This window comes from Anas acuta, chromosome 2, assembly GCF_963932015.1.
Source record: "Anas acuta chromosome 2, bAnaAcu1.1, whole genome shotgun sequence".
Lineage (NCBI taxonomy): Eukaryota > Metazoa > Chordata > Aves > Anseriformes > Anatidae > Anas > Anas acuta.
Window position 1 is genome coordinate 149,271,966 of NC_088980.1, and position 20,168 is coordinate 149,292,133.

At 43.0% G+C, this 20,168-nt stretch overlaps 1 protein-coding gene across 2 annotated transcripts in view; it reads right to left on the reverse strand.

Annotated features, from left to right (window-relative positions):
• Nucleotides 1–18,633, reverse strand: part of ADCY8 (adenylate cyclase 8) — a 122,942-nt gene extending 104,309 nt beyond the window's left edge. Inside the window, exon 1 of one of the 2 annotated variants that reach the window (XM_068672665.1) lies at nt 16,477–18,633. In XM_068672665.1, coding sequence (XP_068528766.1) covers nt 16,477–17,415 — 939 coding nt within the window. In that variant the 5' untranslated portion in view covers nt 17,416–18,633. The remainder of the gene's footprint in view (nt 1–16,476) is intronic. The other variant, XM_068672663.1, reaches the window with a different exon arrangement.
• Between the last annotated feature and the right edge of the window lie 1,535 nt (nt 18,634–20,168).

Here is a 20,168-nt window from a genome sequence, read left to right on the forward strand (position 1 = left end):
GAGTGAGCGATAATTATGTTTGGAGAGCTGACAGCAGTTCATCTTTTCTGACACACTTTGTTGCTGTTTTCATCTGATCAAACGTATGTGCATCCCAGCAATTACCTGCAGTATGTACTCCACATCTCTTCCCAACGGAACTGGCAATTGCTATGATTTGTGTGCAGGTGACCCTGATTCAGTGCAGTTTACAGAATTATAGCAGTCTGCACAAGAGAAGCTTGCCTAGCTATGTTAGGTCAGGTTGTATGTATTTTCCTCTGAATTATCAAGATGAGACCATAGGTGGAGGAAAGATTTTGCAAATCACTTTTTTTCTCCTTTTTGGTTCTGCAATGGAAATAAAAATCTGCAAAATGTAATGATTTTAAAACCTTTTTAGATCCTTCATTAAAGAATAAATACTCTCTTATGAAAGGCAGTCTAGTCCAGGTAAGAGTAAGCCTAATACTTTTTTTTAAAAAAAAAAAAAAAAACAAAAAAAAAAAAAACAAAAAACGATTTAACTAAAATTGTACTGAAAATACCGGTAATGAAAAATAAATGAGGGTATCATCATCTTCAGTGTTATTTTCCAAATTATACGTGTTCTTCAAAACATGCTTCTACTCTGACTGGAAGCTCTGCTGATCAGATGTTTGTGTTAATCAGTTATACCTGCTGGCAAACAAAAACCAACCCCCCACAGCTGCTCCTTTTTTAAACTATTAGCCTAAAAAGCCAAAACAGTGCTGGAAACAAAAGCTATTTACACTTAATTAGCAGTATTTTTAACAGAAGACTAAAGTTTCCCCACAGCTACACCTGTAACTGGCTGTCATTTTGCACAGGTGTTAGAGAGGGAGTTAGCACAATGATTTATGTATGAGACCACAAACATCAACTTTCATAATTTCAGGTTATGTTGTAGGCCATCTAGCTCAGAAATGATAAGGAAAACAATTCCTCTCTTCAGATATCCTATCATGGGTGCTTTGCTTGCATTTTAATATATATATATATAATTGTGTGTGTGAAAACGACCTCAAAGCCACAATGTATGCAATTAATATTCCCTGTGCTTATTCTTTCTCTCACTATCTCCTTTTGTTGTTGACTATGATGACTATGAAAAACAAGAAGAGACAGACAGCAATATCCCCTCCTAGCAAAGCATTAAGAAGAGAAAAAACAAAACAAACAAACAAAAACAAACAAAAAAAAGGTTCTCAGCTATTCCTGATGCTAATATTGGGTTGTAAACATGGCAGATTGAAGCACCTGAGTCCTGCCTTTACTTTGGAGAAATCTTAGGTAGCATGAAGATGGTGGACTGTATTCTGGTTTGCCACTTTGCACTGACTAAACTTGGGAGAATACAGGATTTCAAGTATTCTTAACTACGTTAATAACCAATGATGATATGTCCTCAGGGAATCTTGGAGAGACTGCAGGAAATAGAGACTGTGAGATATGGATGAGCCTGCAAAGAAAACTTTAGGATAGTTTAGGATGGGGTAATAGGGTCCAGGAGCCTTTGTTATCCGAAATTGAGCTGAACAGAGCTCAGGTACAGTAGCAGGACTGAATCTCTCTTTTCCAAGCTTAAATGAGAATTTTGTTGAAAACCATCTATTATTATCCAATACTCTTTAAAAGTCTCTTTTACCTCCATTTTTTAACTCTCACTTAATAACTATCCTGGATAAAAAATAAGGAAGGGACATGGGAGCAAATGGAAATGTACTGGACAAAGGACATGAAAAGTTACAGCATTCCAGACCAACGGATTAAAACTTTATCTCACAGAGTTAGGCAAGGACAAACATTTTCCTTTGTGAAACCTGTGGGTGTTGTTTTGCTATTAGTCATGGTGAATGCTTCAGTGTGGTGAGCTAGAAGTCAGACTGACATCAAAAGTACAAAGAGTGCTGTGGGAAAAAGTTGACTCAGTCCTTAGCCTGGCAGAATATGCCGTAGACAAATAATAAAGGATTAGGGCTTTTTTTTTTGCCACTTTGCTACTAAAGGAGATGTATAGTAGAGGATGCATTCTGAGTTAACACTAGTGTGATTAGGTAGGACTAGTTCCTTTGAAGGCAGTGGACTATTCTGGTGTAAAACAAGGATGGGATTAACATTAAACCCTGATATTTACAGTGGGCCAAATACTCCTTGCTTGACAATACAAGACATGCCTTTGTTTTTGCTGCTTGTGTAAGCATGAGAAATAGAAACTGAACTGTTCATGGAATATTAAATAAATTATACAAGACAAAATAACCACTGTCTCTGATCTTAAATAATGAATTCTGCTGAAACCAACAAGAACTGCTGGAGAGTATTAAATCTTCATGGATATAATATAAACTAACAGAAGATGCCTCACAAATGGTTTATATCAGCATAGCTCTGTATAAGTAATATAAGGTTTAATCCAATGTGTGGCCACAAACTGTACCCAGTTTTGCTGTTCAGACATTGTTTAAAAGCAGCCACTTGGGAGCAAGGTCACTCGTAACCTGCTCACATAGGAACTTACAGGTTTCAAAGGAGTATTTGCTTGAACAAAGCAGTGTTTGATATGAGTGAGCATTTAGCTCATGTATCTACTGTATAGATCAATATAGCAGCAGTCATGATATGTAAACATTGCTCTCTTAGGAGCTCTCAGTAGATGAGTACTTGAAAAGAAATTGTAGCCTTGGATATGAAGGGGTAGGAACACTGAGGCTGACAATGTTGTGTTTCATGGAAAAAAAAAAAACACACCACAGAATTTAAGTCAAGAATTAGCTGACAAAGCGGATTTTTTTACTGGAATTTCAGGAAAACGGGAGAACATTAGTTCTGAAACTTAAAGAAGGAAACCAGACACAAACAGTTTTAGAAAGAGTTCATCCCAACTGGTTGATGTTTTTTGGATGCCAGACAGTGCAGCAGTCAAGTCTATGAAAAAACTCAAGGGGAAAGGAGACAGTCAGTGCTAGGGTAAGATATTTATGTTTAATGCTTGATAAAAAGCCTGGTCTTTTTGATGGAGATATGCCTACCAGCTCTGATGTTTTTTAAGCAGTTTCCTCCAACAATCTTGGTTTGCTAACTATTAGAACACAAGTGAAACAAAGTATTTCAGATACCCTAAGAAATCACTAGTGTTTCCTTCTTGTTAACAAATTGATTTTTCTTTTCTTATTTTTTCATGCTCTACAAACATGTTAGCTGTTGATATTAAGTGGACATCAGATACTGTACAATAACCACATGTGAAAACTGTATTAAATTATGGGGAAAAACAAGAACATGCTTAAATGTCTTCTTCATGTTGCCCTCCTCATGAACATCCACATCACCTCAATTCATCATTATGTAAATATAAAACTGACATCTTCTTGCAATAAACAGACAACATAGTTGTATCATAAATATTTTTTTCATGCATTTTGAACTTCTTTTTTTTTCTATTTTTTTTTTTTTTTGATTTCAGATGTATTCCTCTGTATTATTAAAAAATAATGAAAATCTCTAAGTCATGCCAAATATTTTTTTTCTCAAAGAGAAAAATATTAATCAAAAAAGTAGAACCAGTCAATCTGAACACCTCATCCCAGATGCTATTTGAATATAACCATATATATATATACACACACACTTGGGAGTCATGTCTAGAGACAGGTAAGACAAATTTGGAGAACTAGAAAATTTTTATGAAGGGCTTTTATAGAAAAATGAACAGACAAAAAAGCAAAATCTACAAAAACCCCACACTAATACAAATCAAACCAGTTGAGTGATTACTTGTGTGTTAAAGATTTTTTTTGTTTGATTGTTTGTTAGTCTGGTTTTTTGTAGGTAGGTAGGTAGGTAGGAGCAAAGAAGCACAACTACTGTGTTTCTGGGCAGCTCAGCCTTGCAGGTGTGCAAATGCCTTTTTCAGACTGGTACAACTGCAGAGGAATCTAGAAGGGAAAATGTGGTCACTCAGAGATACTTAAGATTTGGGGCGCTTGTGGGCAACACCAGGGCAGGCTTTATAGGAAAAGAGCATTACTGATGCTCATTTTGAGTATACTTAAATTTCACTTTGAAGTCCTGCCTGAAAGTCAGCCCCAGGACTCCAAACACACACAGGGCCTTTGTGAAGAACCATGGGCTCCTTCAAATAAATGGCTCTTGGTGCTGCATAGCACAACCTGCTCAAGGAACAGGGTTATGATTCACAGCAGAGTGTGACACAAGCATTCTCAAGCCAGCAAAGACCAGTGGTTATCTGTTCATATGCAAACTTCCAATCTCAAGCCTAGAAGTATGCTGGGCACATGCACTCTGCACTGTATCCATCCAAACAAGCCTAATGACCTGGTTCTGAAGGTCAATGCAAGATGGGGTAGCAGAGCTCTGTCTCTGAAAATGAAATGGAAGATTCTGCCACCAGAGTTGTCCACTACACAAAATATTTCCTTGGAGACCTGGAAAGACATCAGTCTGCATAGCCTTCTTTTCACAGTCTCACAGAGGAAAAATTCAGTTAGGGATTTTTTTTTTTTTTGTGTGTGTGTGTGTTTTTTTTTTCTTTTTTCTTTTTTTTCAATAGATTCCCTTGAATGAAATAATGACTGGACCAAAGTCTCACTGTTCCTGACATCAATTTGGAAACATCAGAGAGGTTCTGGAGTTTTTAGAGGGGTGTACACTATTTTTGAAATGAATGCCATAAAAACAGTTTGATGAGGGATGAAAAATGTGGTTATGGTCACTCTCAGCTTGAAGTTTCCTCTGACCTCAAATTGAAACTGAAATGGAAGAGTCATTTTCACTGCTGTTTGAAAAATCTCTGCTCTAGGAGATAGAGGGTCACGTTGACCTCAGTATTCAATACAAACTCGCTGGATTACAGAGGAAGGTTCTGCTGATTTGCAGGATTTGCAATTGCAAGTGCTGGTACCTCACTAGCCAACTTGCTCCAGGGCTTCCAGCATCTCAGCAGTACCATTGGATTTGAATTGGATCATCCAGATGTTTCAAAAAAGTATGTTCTTATCAACAAACTGTTGTGTCTGTCTTCAAAATTATGATAAAAATTTAAAGTAAATATGGGTTGACCTACCTCTTACTCTACCACCCTAATTCCACTAAGAAAAACAAGAGTGTCTGTATTATACATGTGCTTTATGCCATCTTTTATTCTGAACAGAAAACCCAGCATGAATTTGCAGAGTATTCATCATTACTAAGCAATTCCTGTATCAGGCAGGAGTCGAAATGGCTAAAACTAAAAATATTTTATTGACGATTTCTTTATAGTTGATCTGAATTTCTGATGCTGATTTTGTAGTCTGGAAATAAAGGCATTTTGCTGAATGAGTGTATTGCCTTTCACAACATGAAAAACATGATTATCCTGGCAAGGTCAGAGTTTATTGCCCTTGAAGAGAACATTATCCACCATGTTCCCTGAATTACAATTGTATGCTGCTAAGAACCTTTATTGGAGAAGAAAAGGAGCATTTTGTGTCTGTTCAAAAGTAAATGCCCAATTCTCTGCTTTCTGGCAGGGGTAGAAATTTCAGCCCTAGGAAAAGTGCTCTGCTACTCCAGCAACATAAAACAGCCTTAGGTCTGATGAAACCATGTTGAGTGTCACACATAGAGAAAAAAGCATATTCTACAAGAAGATGCTACGAGAAACACCACACTCACACACTCTCATCCAGGCCAGGGATTTCAACCTGATCTCCAAAGTGGAGAGATACAGATTTGAAGGGTAGATCATTCAGTGGATAAGGAATTGGCTTGGAGGTCACACCCAGAGAATGGTGGTCAATGCCTGTATGTCCAGGTGGAGGCTGGTGATGAGACTTGTCTGTCAGGGGCCTGTTCTGGGACCAGTATTGTTTAATAACAATGACATAGACAATGGGATTGTGTGCACTCTCATCAGGTTTGCAGATGACACCAAGCTGAATGGTGCAGTTGATACAATAGAAGGAAGGGATGTCATCTAAAGGGACCTGGACAAGCTTGAGAAGTTAGATTCTCTAATTGTATATGTGCCTGATGTTTGCTATAAGCTTGTGCTCCAGGGCTGCATGATATCACTGGGTGGGGATGGTGATAAGTCCATAGACCATATTCCATGAAGAAGTGTAGTACCATGCCACGTGATGACATGATACAAGCCTGCAGTTATGTCTCAGTGCAGGATTTGAGGCTGAAATGGACTGAAATAGAATGAAGTGGGTGCAGAAAGCATGGCATGTATGCTAAACAAGGTCCTGTACTGTGAGCACAGGAACTGTGCCCTGCCCTAGCTGTGTGTTTTGTCCAGACCGAACAAACCCAACTCTCTCAGCCTCACCTCATTGGTCAGAAGTGCCAGTCCTTTAATCATCTTAGAATGAGAGAATCATTTAGGTTGAAAAAGTCCCTTAAGATCATCAAGTCCAGCCATCACATACCAAACACTATCAAATCCGTCACTAAACTATGTCCCTAAGCACCACATCCACACGTTTCTTAAATACCTTTAGGGATTGTGACTCCACCACCTCCCTGGGCAGCCTGTTTCAACATTTAAACATGCTCTCCTTGAAGAAATTCTTCTCAATATTCTAAATCTCCCTTGGTGCAACTTCAGATTGTTTCCTCATGTCCTATCACTTATCACTTGAAAAAAGAGACCAACAACCACCTCACTACAATCTCTTTTCAAGTAGTTGAAGACAATGAGTTCTTTCCTCAACCTTTTTTTGCTCCACACTAAAGAACATCAGTTCCATCAGCCACTCCTCATGTCTTGTTTTCTAGTCCCTTCACCCTATGCCTTTCTCTGGACTCACTCCAGTATGTCCATTTCTCTTAAGGATTTAAGGAGCCCCTTAGCTTACAGAAGTCAAAAATCCAACTGACTACCACCCTGTACTTTTAGGTCCCTAGATCACATATGAATAGGCTATAGACCAGATGACTATCCAGTGAGTAGTTGCTATGACTGTCTACCCTTCCAGATTTTGTAGACCACAAACTTCCTACAAGGTCTGTGAGAATTTTTGTATGTATGCCTTTATGATTTATGATCTTTCCTTACTTGTAGGATGCTCTAGTGTTGGTTTTTTGTTGTTGTTGTTGTTGTTTTTTGTTGTTTTTGTTTTTTTTTTTAATATATATATATTTTTTGATTTTTTGGATTTTCACTATACGTTAAAGGATTCTATGTTCTGACTAAGGAATTTGAAAGTTCTTTGTAAATCTGCAACTGCTGAATCCATATCAGCCAAAAGAAGACAGTCTGATTTCTAGATTATAGTTTGAGTTTTTAATGATGGTAATTATGAAAAATGTCTCTTAATTAATGGCATGTGTATTTTCCATTTTTAAATTGCACCTATAAACTCCCTTTAAATATACACAAACTTTAGGAACATAGTAAATATTATTTTGACTTGCAAATGTAATTACTGAACCAGAAAGCAAGTTACAAAACAAAAACAACAACAACAAAAAAAGAATAAAAAAAAGAATAAAAAAGAATAAATCATGAAATTCCACATCATTACCTTTTCTGAGTATTTGTATCTATCTAATATGAATATATGCAAATCTATGAAGTAGTTGGAAACTTTAGAACTTTAAATATGGGATATTATAATTTTTGTATTAGCTAGATAAGGTTAGAGTTAGTATAGCTACAGCCTTTGGAGAAAAGGATAGACTGAATTCTGAAATGTGTTCCAACTTTGGCTAATTGTGTCCTAACTAATGTGTCCTAACTTTGGCTAATTATTTTTGGGCAGCAAAGAGTTCAGCCTGAGACCTAGATACCCCAGCCAATTTCACACAGTGCCCAGGAAGGAGAAATTGCTCCCGGCCCAAGAGCTTACAGCATTTGCACAAGGATCAAGATTTGATCTCTTGTTTTCCTTCAATTCCACGTGAAAGGGTTTGAATCTATAGAGCCATGTTAGGAAAGATCTCTATTAAGGCAACAAATGAATCCAGGTGGGAATGTGCTCCATTCCAATCACTGAAACTGCTTCACTGTTTGGATGTAAAAGCAAGAGTCATGGGGTCATGAGAAGGACATCTGAGGATGAGGCTTACTCTGTAACCCATACACAGACCTGTATAAACTGTATGGCTTTTACTGTATGGACTAATGTAAAGAGATCATAGAGTCATTTATGATCTGGCTGAAGTAGAAGAGAATTATACAGAGACAGGCTTTTTTTTTTTTTAAAAAAAAAAAAAAAGATGAGTTATAATGAAACCATTACCACTACATTCAGCACATTCATTTTTTAACAAAACATGCGTGGCTGACAAGTCAGTAGTCTTCTTTTTACATCATGGAAGGTGATGGGCATGTTTTGCACAAAAATCTCAAAGCAATTGAATGTATTAGTCACATATTATAGCAACTGAGAAAGGCAAATTTTCAAATCAACTGAAGCACAGAAACATAAAGTGATGTGTGTGGGTCAGCACAGGCCATTGATAAATTTAGTGATGAAATGGGAATGATCCTCACTCCCAGTCCCTAGCTGAAATCTGTGATGCATACAACTCCTTCTTCTAAAAGAATATGCATGTCTGGCACGTTAAATTAGAACCATGCTGAGCATGTGTGGGATGATTTCCACATCAATTATAACCCTATCTAGTATGCACAGGGAAAATATTAATACTAATAAACATTAGAGATACTTTAATATATGACAGAAAATCACACGATAAAAGAATGTGTATATCTGGATCTTGTTCAGTTACTTGAGTAACTGCCATAAGATCTAATTCATTTCTTTAACTAGGATCCTTACTCCTTACTTGATGCCTAATATAATATCACATAGATCTTCTATGCTGATTGATTTTCCTGGTTATTATTCTTTCTTATTTGCATCATGATGATACCTCTGGATTTACTGATGAAGTTTCTACTGTGGTAGACCTAAGGCGAGCAGGAGAGAACAGATCGCTCCATTCTTGAGTAGCTCCCAGGTAAACAAAGCAGAGGAGTGTGAACAAAGGAGAAATAACAGAATACATGGAGATTGTATCCCTCCAAAGAAATAAACAGTTTTTTCCTAATTAGGATTCCGCCTCTGTTGAAAGCTTCCATTGATTTCAGTAAAGAGTGATTTCTGCATTTTATTTTTAAGGGACTGTACTGTTAGAAACAAAGGCAAAGATATTAAAAAATAATAAAAAAAAATAAATCCAAAACCGTAATGATCAAGTCAAATTTGAAAACCAAAACTAAATAGGTAGAAGAATTGAATAACTCAACTCATTCAAATATTCTTTCATTTATACAAGGGACAATTGTTCCTTAGATTAAAGCTGAGACCATCTTACAAAATGACAACACCAGCATCAGACTATTCAGGATATACATGGTTATTTGTTGGGGTAGTGAAAAAAAATTATTTGAGTTCATTTTATTTTTTATGATAATATGCTCCAGCCATTTCTCAGACTGCAGCACTGGTTAATTAATGAACTTGGCAGCCTTCCTCTCTCTTCTAAGGCTAACTGTGTGAAACCTTGCAGCAGCAGAAGCTGGCAAATGAAGTAGCAGCACTTCTTAAAATAGTTGCTTATAAGCAAAACTTGCATGAGGAAATATTACTCTGTCAGCCAATGACTGTCTGGCTTTGCAGTTCACCCTGTGTTCATTTCCTGATAATTTTTGTTCTAGATTATGCAGTACCATACTCATATCTCTGTCTGCAGACTTGGGTGTTTGGAGAGATAAGAGTGACAGAGCTCACTCCAAGATATTCCTGGAGGACTTGGATGTCCATGTTTGTGCTCTCCTCCAGAAGAAATGCAGATTCAGAGCAATATTTCTAAACAGGCTTCTTTGTTTACCTAAAGCTCCTAATGTCTGTGGGATTCCTTTCATTACACTCTGTGGGCTTTAAATCAAGTCCCTATATCAAGGTTTTGAGAGTTTCTGTGTCAGTCACATCCTAGTAAGGTTTCTTAGTAAGGTCCTTAGTACCAAGAAATGCTGTGCAAGAACTTTCCTTGATTGATCCCTTTTGGCCATCCAGGTCTCTTTTATCCCTGGTTTGAATGAGTGAGGCTAGCACCAGAATGCTCAAAATTCACTGCACCAATAACAGTGATTTGCATTCATCTCCCTTCTTGGGCCAGATTGCAACTCTACAATCTCTGCTGTGCTAGGGATGGGTACAAGCTGCACTGCACCAAGAACAGAGCAGAAGAAACAGTTTTTCTCTGAAGGGGAGGTTAGAGATGAAACAAATTAACAACAACAACAAAAACAAACCCTCAGAAGCCACAATAAGGGACATCGTACACGTAATTTGCAAACATATGACTGCAAGAGTTTAAGACAGAAATGTATGTTGAGTGCCACCATCCTCTAATAGGTCCTTATATGACACATGATAAACCATGTCTGAGACTGAGTATAAAGTAGCCAGCACAATGAGCAAGAGGAGAACTAGCTAGGAGGGAACTATGAAAGACAGAGAGTATGTCTTAAATCTATTTCCCTATGATTTAGAGTTTCACTATGAAGTCTTTCCCCTATATTTGGGATTTTCAGCTGCGTGTCCCCTTCCCCACTCCTCACCACCAAGGGTACTGTCTCTGTCTCTTTGTCTCAACACTGAACTGGGCCTACCATTATCTTTTAAAACATCTATAAATCTGTATAACAATAGCTCAATGACTGGAGGCTCACCCTCATTCAATATCTCCTTCCTCCCTAAGGACTGACTTCCCTGTAGGCTCTGCTTGGTTTTGGGGAGTTAGAGGAGCAGCAGAAAAGAAAGCAGAGAAATTGTCAGGGAAAGAGTCATCAGGTCAGAGAGAGGCAACCAGAGCATAGAGTCTGTTGGTTGGGACATGTGCTTGAGGGAAAGATTTAATAGCATTATATAAAACACTAAAATGTTCAGCAAGGACATCAGAAAAGATGAATTCCTTAATCAGTTGGCTACAGATTCAAGTTTTTTTTTTTTTTTTTTTTTTTTTTTTTTTTTTTTTTTTTTCCTTCTTCTTCTTCTTCCTGGGAACACTGAATCTTGAACTTTTATCTTCCTAGAAGAACAGTTTTCCAAGGAGTGGGTGAAGGTTTTTTTTGGAAACTCTCTGAGGTAAGGAGTGGTGTATTCCAATCCCCATTAGAGTCACAGAGATTTAAACCTTGGCCTGCCACATTCTTGGAACTGCGTTTGTTACTTAGAAGAAGAGCACAAGCCCCTTCTTATCCATTTCTAAAACATAAGGAAGACACTTACAACCATGAAATGTGTTTCCACTAGAATAGTGTTTGGATTCTGGCTTGGCTGAAAGGTGACTTTAATACTAAGTTGTTGAGGCACTTCATCAGATGCTCAGAAACAGAATTGTGGACAAGTACAAGAACACTGTGCTTAAAGAAATGGGATGTTAGCAAGCTGCCTGCAGGGATGGGGTACTAGGCACCAGCTGAGTAAGGGTTTTCATGTTTAGAGTTTCCATTACTTTAAACATAATTTCAAAATCCTAATTCATTTCTGTTTACTAAAATTCACTTTCTACATAACATACTCTAGCTTTTCTTATGCTTAGCCAGATGTTCCTGAAATAAGGAAATTGGGGGAAGAAATCCTCCCACTCCTCAATTTCTCTGTCCTTTGTAAAGAGGATAATCCATTAAATGGTTCTCATTTTGCCCCTTTCATTTTCTGCACAGGTCACATCATTGACAGGATTGAAAGGTTCAGTAAGAGGGTGGAATGGAGATGTGTATTCCCTTCAGTATCTGTACAGACTAATAAGGATCTTTCCAGCATGATCTGTTGTTAAGTGTCAGCTGTAACTGCACTACTCCAGTGCGCGATTATTTTGTATTAGATGTTGCTAGTTTAGAGCTTATGCTTCTTTCTGGACCATGAGAAACTGTAAGCAAACAATAAACAAAAATTTAAAAACAAACCAGAGGTGTTCTAATGGCACAAAAATCAAATCTGTCAGATCCAGCAAAGTAATTTTCATTGAGAACAAGTGCACTGACTACATTGTAAGCTGAAATTTACTGATAAAAGCAAGCTTCATTCATGTTTCTGCCTGAGTTCCTCCATTTTGGAGGAACTCTCTGAAGGTAATTAATCATCAAATTGTAAATATAACTAATGCATTTGCCCTACTTAGCACAACAATGATGCAGCTGCTTCGGAGAAAAGTGTATCCAATTTTAATCTAATTATGCTGTGACCCACTGATACTGGTCAGGTGATGTTACAGGATATAAAAAGAAACTAGATCATATAATCCAGTCTAAAATCATAGCATCAGGTTATAAATCACCCACAGCTGACTATGGCAGAAAAAAAAAAAGAATTGTAAATCATAGTATGAAAGCAACTATAGGGATAAAGGTGGCGAGATTAGATTCTGATTCTCAAATGGTACCCAACTTTAAAATATCCTTATACATTACAGTTTTAAAAGATATTCCACAAGCATTTGGCATAAAGTTTGAAGAGATGGGTGTGCTTGATACTTGTGCTGGGTGTGCTGATATCTATGATCAGATTTTAGAAATCATATAGCTGATATATGCATAAAAAAGCTGTCATTTGCCATTATATAGTTATACAGGTTCATCACCAAAGGACTCTTTGTGGCTTCATGAATTCTTCCTCTTTTAGTAATAAGCAACCCTGAGAACAAGTTTTTTGGGAAAAAATGATGCAAAAATCACTGCGCTAATTCACAGAACTGCATAGACTTGGAAAGACAGATGCTATCCAAGGGAAAAGAATGAGTTACCCCTGTCTTGGTATTACCTACTTTAAGGTTATTTCTAAATATATTTGTAAAGTTTGATTTAATATGTATAATTTCAAACTTGATCCTTCAAGACATCCATTATGCAGATGACTTAAGGAGTAAGCTTACTGACTGCAAAGGAATTCACTCATATGAATGAGGGATGCATGGGCAGAGGCTTAAAATCCAGTGTATGCTTACATAATTCCGAGACTGTCAAAACCCATGTCTATATTATCATCTGCCTACGTTATATAACACTAAGGAGCTTTGAGTTGTTTATTCTTCCCCATATGCCTGGAACACATATATGGTCTTAGAAATTTTGGTTCTTATACCACATTATCACCAAGAAAACAGAAGGAATGTAATACAAATGAAATGTTCCTTTGGGAGAATGTCAGAAGTAAATATGACCCCCAGCAAAGTATCTGATCAGGAATAAAAATCAATGCACTTGTTTATCAGTAAGATCTTGTATTTCTCATCTGATTCCTGAGAGAATTAATACTTAAGTCAGTATCAGCATTTCCTATACTTAAATCATGATGTCAGGACTTTTGTCCCGTCTCTTCACAGGCTGAGCAGCAGCACATTGCTCAACATTTTGGGCTGGGGTCAGCTGAGTTTCAGGCTGTTCACATCTCCCCAGAAACACTGAGCAGTAAGCAAAATAGGAACCAGTGATTCTATGTTTGCTTTTTTTTTATTAAAAAAATAATAATAAAAAAAAAAAAAGTAGTCAAGTAGTCACAAGGTGTTTTTTCTCTTCCACTTTTACCTAGGATGTTAGTTCAGATTAATTTTGGTAGTGCAAAGGAGGAAAAAATGTAATAACCTCTTAAGTGTTGCTGCAGGAGAAAATGGTGGACTGTGAGCATTCATAAAAATGAATATTTTGTTAAATTCAACAAAAAGCTGAATGAGGCAGTACTGTGTGCTTGTGTTCAGCATTACAAATTATTTAAACTGCTTGTGAATGTATTTATCAATGAGACCAAAAATTAACTAAGAGATTATGGGAAAACAGTTCAAAGTACTTGCTTTTCCTCTTGTATAAACTATTGCAATTTTATCAGTTTAGGGAGAAATAACAAATTTATACCTATATGACTGAGAAGAGGATCTGGACAACTGTCCCCTTGGATACTACTGGGTGCAGTAAGAAGCTGACTCCAGGATATACAATTCTTTGTATTCAGAATTTAGTTCAGTATTTTCTCTGCATGAAATCCTGGGCTCATCAAAATCAGTGGGAAACCCATTATTTAGACTCATGATCAGAATTCTAGCCCCTGTTTTTTCTTTCAAACTGTATACTTTAATTCCCAGATCTGGTTGCGGGTGACCAACTGCCTGTATCCCGAGGCACAGAAAAATGGTCACAGGTATTGCTACGTAATCACATGGGTTATTTAGACTTGTAAGGCTTCTCCGAAGGGAACATGAGGTATTTTACTCGGGAAAATAAGCCTTGTGATAAAAGTACTTTGGCTGTGAGTTCAAGAAATGTGCGCTGTCCCTAAAATTTGCTGTATATATAACCCAGATGACACGGTCTGCATTCACCTGTAGTTACATACTACCCTCCATCAGCCGTAGAAGCCCTCAATCGCCAACTCTTGAAGGACGACAGGCAGGCTCCCACCGGGCCGCTGGAGGGAGCCCCCGGGCCGCTTCAGCACCGCGCTGGCGGACAGCGCCCGGGGGGGGCGCCGCGCATCTCCCGCGCATCTCCCGCGCATCTCCCGCGCATCTCCTCCCGCTCATCTCCTGCTGGGGGTTTTGTGCCCCTTGCACAGGAAGCCGCGGGGTGAGGAAGGATCCGGCCTCTCCCGTAGCGGGGTGAAGGCAAAGGGCCGAAAGAGGAGAGTAATTAGGGGGAGTTAATTGGGCTCTGGGAGGGCTGGTGTAAATGGACAGCGATGTGTGGCAATCTGCACAGATCCTGTTAAGGAGATTTGTATACCGAGTTCATGAAGGCAATCATCTGGCTGGTAATCTCTCTTTGTGCACCGCTCACAGGCGGTTCGTTCACGCAACTGGAAAGGTACTGGGCTGCGAAATGAAGATATTAGTATCTCTCCCAGGAAATGTCTTTGTTAGGGTTGTCTGTGGGAAATGAGTGTGGGGGTGGGAGGACCAGCTAAACAGCTGTGATACCTGTGCATAATGAGACAGCAGTGCTTTACTCAGCTCTGAGATAGGACGTGGAAGTGCATTAAGAAATGAGCATAACTCACACAGCTTTTGACCCAGCACTAATAACACCGGCAGTGTATGAGAGTGGGACACAGCACACAGCTGCAGTTCATTCATCAGCACGTTATCAAGAGCTGAGCAACAACAACTCTGCCCGGTCTAATTGCTTTACATCCACAGAGCTCATCAAGGCACAGCACACTGGGTCAGCTTCTCTTGAAACAGGGTGAGCCTGGCCACTGGGAAGTGAGGTCAGGTAGCCCCACAGCTCACATGTGCGGAAGAAAGGCACAGACAGGGGTGGACAGGGGTTATAGGAGGGCCAGGGTCTGAGGGATGTAGATGTGTACCATGAACCATCGTCATCAACACTTACAGGTGAAAGATCAGCCACTTCCCAGCTGCGCATCCCAGCAGTCATGTAAACAATATGCCACCAGCAGCACATTCCTCTGCACCCTCCCTCCCTTGGGGATTATCTGCCAGTACCTCCACCCCCTCCTCACCGATTCCCTGGAGCTAGCCAAATGGAGATGATAATCTGCTGTGAAATATTGGTAGCACAGAGCTGTGACAGTCTGGGAAGAGGTGGGGGGAAGGGGAGCAGCAAGAATCCCCAGGATTAAGTTGCCCTAGAAAGACAGCATTTTCTTGCTTTGCAGGGGTTCATTGTGTCCTAGCTTTCCTATGGAAGAAGGCAGGTGAGTGTAAAGTCAGGTCAGTCGCAATTTTAACAGGACTGATCTTGCCCAGTGCCTCTCAACTGTTCGCACTGCACCACCAGTCCCCAATATAACTGATTATCTGTCCTATACATTACTTCTAAGGATGCAGCACAACATTTGTCCCATGACCAACAACAAAACAGGTTTGTCAGTGTCCTCCAAAGACAACCCAGGATCTCACACACAACATCCAGGGGGACCTTTCCCCTGATTTTGTTGGAGTATCGCTTTTCTCTCCTTGCAAATGATCAGTGTGCCCTGCTCCTTTCCCATAGCCCAGATCAAGCTGTGCTCACACATAGAAGTAGTCCCAGCAGATCCAGAGTTAAAAGACATGAGCAAGTAAATGAGAAATGAGCAGTGGGAGAGCTTGGACAAGACAGAGTTATCTTTCCTATCTCATCCCATGCACCACTGCTGGAAGTAAGGGAGGGAAGTGACAAATGTCCCATCATTCTGACTTGTCCCAAAAAGCTGTTCCAAGGGACAGCAGTGAAGTGAATGCATAAGCAGAGGGAACAGGATGACCAGGAAGAATACCCCTCCCCAGCTTGAGGTGAAACCTCAGTCCCCTGCTTGTCTCACAGTGTAGGGGAGGGATAAGCAGTGAGGGAGTGAGAGGGGCAGAGAAAGTTGGCTTTTGCCTGTGGTCTTCCCCCCAGGCAGTGAGCCTCTAAGTACCACAGTAAAGGGGAAAGGATCTCTTGGGACTCCCCACATCTCCTCTCACCCAGGGTGACGGGGAAAGAGGAAAGTTCCCACCCATTCCTCACCACAGTACCTGGTTGAGGGAAGTCACGGCCAACCTGGGGATAACCAGCTGCATGACGAGCTGCAGGACGGAGGTGACCAGCCCGGCCAGGATGGCCCAGGTGAGTGGCAGCGGGAGCATGCTGTAGGTTGCAAAAAGCGTGAAGAGCACATAGCCAATGCCATCCCCAAGGAGGCCACAGCCCAGGCCAGCCGCCAGGATCTGTGTGGCCATGGCCACCCAGGTGACCACACCGCTGTACTGCAGGTAGGTGTATGAGGTTGTGTCCTTCCTGACCACCACTAAGGCACAGATCACCACCTCGATGCCAGTGAAAAAGCCCAAGAGAATGCCCTTTATGGGGTCCATGGGAGCAGAGGCCAGGGTCAGGTGGAGGAACAGCAGGGTCAGCTTGGTCAGTACGTCCAGGATGTTCATGACCACCTCGGATTTGCGCCGCTGGCCCAAGAAGTAGCGCTGATAAAGGCGCTCCAAGTCCCGGGACTTGAAGGAGTTGCGGAGCGTGGGGAAGATCACCCCGCGGTAGGTGTAGCCCCAGTTGAGGAAGAAATCGGAGTTACTGGGGGCACAGTCCAGGGGCAGGAAGCCCAGGTCCCCGCTGCTGCTCGTGCGCTCCGGGAAGACTTTGGTGCCTCCGTTGTTGTGGCGCTCGCCACCCAAACTCCGGCCGGCCGACTGTCGCCGGAGGTGATGGTGGTGGTGGTGGTGGTGGTGAGGGTGAGGGTGGTGGTTGGGGCAGCAGGTCTCCTCGGAGCTGAAGCCCTTGCCCCCACCGCTGCTGCTGCCGCCGCTGCTGCTGCTGTGCTCCTGGATGAAGCGCTGCTCGGTGATGTGGCGCACGGCCGTCTGCCACAGCAGGCGCTGGGGTCTGCTGCTGCCGGGGGGGGTCCTGTTGATGGTGTAAAGTTCATCGCTGTCGCTCAGGCACCGCACCTCCGAGAGCTCCATGGTGGTGACTGGCGGGGGGCAGAGCACCGGCGGGGGGTGGGGGTTGGAAAGAAGGAGGGGGGGACCCGGAGGGGGGGGACCCGGGGGAGAGGGACGGAGCCGCGGGAGAAGAGGGAGGGGATGGAAAGGGTGGTGGTGGGGGGATCACATTTATAGGCAGGTCTCCGGGGCCGGCTGCTGGGCTGGCGGAGGGGTTGCTCTGCCGCTGGGGTCCGGCTCAGCGCTTGCGGCCCTCGCCCCTCGCCCGCTCCCGCGGCTCCCCGCGGAGCCGCATCCCGCGGAGCCCGGCTGCGGAGCAGCCCCGGAGCCCCGGCGGGCTGGGTGCGAGCACCCCCGGGGGAGGCGAGCAGAGAGAGAGCCGAGCCGAGGGTCCGGAGAGGAGGAGGGAGGAAAGGAGCATCTACGGGAGCAGCCCCGCTGCCCGGCGGGCGATCCTCGGCCCCATCCCGAGGCTGGAGGCGCGGAGGGGCGATGGGGAGGCGCCTTGCCGAGAGCCGTTCACAGAGGGCAGCTCCGCTTTTGGGGGATGTCGGGGTTCCTCTCCGAGATCTGGTCCCCGGGAGATGCTGTAATCCCCGCGGCTGCGGTCAGAGGGAACCCTGCGAGTGCGGGCAGGGGGGCAGAGGCGGCGGGGTCGCGGGCATCCTCGGTCACGGCGCCGGAGCCGCCGGCCGGGGGCTGCCCGCCCGCATCCCCCCGGCGGCGGGGCATGCCCTGCAGGGCTCGCAGCCCCGGCTCAGAGGGGGGAGCCTCTGCCCGGGGGGGTTTCGGGGCTGCCATCCATCGCAGACGCTCGATTTGCTTGGTAACGAGGGGGAAAAAAAAAAAAAAAAAAAAAAGGAAAAAAAAGAGGGGGAAAAATAGGGAGGGAAATAAAAAAAAATAAATAAATAAAAAAAAAGACAGAGAAAACTAAAAAAGCGAAAGAGCGAGGAACGAAAATCCCGCCCTAAACTCAGAGCCCTGCGAAGAGCTCTGGGAGCATCCCAACTTCTCGGCGGCTCAAGGCAAGGAGGAGTTCGTCTCCGGGGCTTCCCCCGGCTGTAGGGAGGAGGAGGAGGAGGAGAAGGAAAGGGCGAGGGGCAGGCTCGGCAGGGAGCGCTGCGGCGGGCAGCCGGCGGCCGGTGCTGCTGCCCCGAGAGCCGCGGGGACCGGCGGCCACCGCCGCCGCCGCCGGAGTGGTGCTGCGGGAGGGCGGCCCGGGAGGAGGCAGAGCCCGGCTCGGTCAGCTGATGCCCACGACATCGGCGGGGCTGCCCGCATCCCCCCTCCCTGCCCGGTTAAAGCAGCCGCAGCCGCGGCTCCGGGAGGGGGAGTGAGGGGGGTGCGGGGTGTGGGGTGCAGGAGAAGGATCTGGGGGACCCCAAGGTAGGATGGGTGCTCAGCAAGCCCTCCGCTTGTGGCCGTGATTTGTTTCAACTGCACTTCTTGGAGGTGCCCTGCTCCATCCCGCAGTGCCTAGTGGATTTGTACATCTGTCAGTAAGGGCTGGTGCTGAAGCCAGGCATCCCTCTGCCCTGGCAGCCGAGTGGAAGTAGGCTCAGGCCCTGACTGGGAATTACTGCTCCTGTCCAGGGTGGGAGAGCCTTGGGAACCATCTTCACCTCTGCCTGGGTGAGCTCAGGACCTCTGAGAAAACTGCTGTCCCTGCCAGGATTGTGGCAGTAACCACCCAGGGACAACTGACAGTGTGTGTGTGTGTGTCACAGCCCATCCTCAGCATTTATGTTACAAACCCCGAATAAAGAATAGAAACTGTCCCATGCATACAGGCTGCAGCTAGAGGCACTCCTTAACGCCCCCCCCCCCATGTTGCCAGGTGAAACTGTTCCTGCTCCTCTATGTGCTGGCTCTGCTGGTGCCAGCAAACCCGAATGCTTTGTGCACAGCCTGGAGAAGTGCGGTAGGAGGTATCAGTCTTTACCTCTTCCACTTTTTCTGTTCCCAGAATAAATCTTATTAAAGTGGCTGAAGCCTGCCCTGGGGGAAATGCAGTTTTTGGAGCAGAAACACTACCAGTAGGAGCAGCTGAAAAAGAAAAAAATTGACACCTTAGACTACTGTAAATCCAGGAGAGGAGTTTTCTTTGTATTTCAAAAGACAATAATGATTTCTGCAGAATTCTCTGAGATAAATGGGTAGCTGCCTTCTGTCAGCAGTGAGGGTTTGTGTGGACAGAGGCACTGCCTGGAAATCCAGAGTGACACTTAAGAAGCGAGACCTGAATTTCACTCCCTCCCCATATTTTATTTTTATTTTTTGTAAGTGACTAGCTGTCAGCAGCTTCAAGTGAAGCATGGTGAAATTAGATTGTTTTATTCTGGGTGTTATGGGTAGTGCAGATCCCTTTTTAGTGTCCAATTTCTCACCCTGCATGGGACAGGAGCCGTGTTACCCAGCTTGTAGCTCTGGCTTCTGCTGGAAGCTCAGGTACGTGACCACGCTGTGTGGTGCTCCTCTTCCAGTGTGCCTGATCCTCCATTAACAGCCCTCCAACTGTCATAATTTAGCTTACCTTTTATTATTATTGTAAGGAAGGCACAGAGATTTAGGAAGGATTTAACTGATTGTTTCTGTACTTGCACTACAACGGATTTGAGGACTCCAGCCAAGTCTGCATCCCATGTGTGTGGCAGTTTTGTACAGATATGAGCAGAGGAAATTCTTGTTCTAGAGAGCCCAGATAAGGAACAAGTGGTGCTTTTGTGAAAACACCAGGTCTTTCCTGTGGGTCAGCATGACCCTCTGGCATG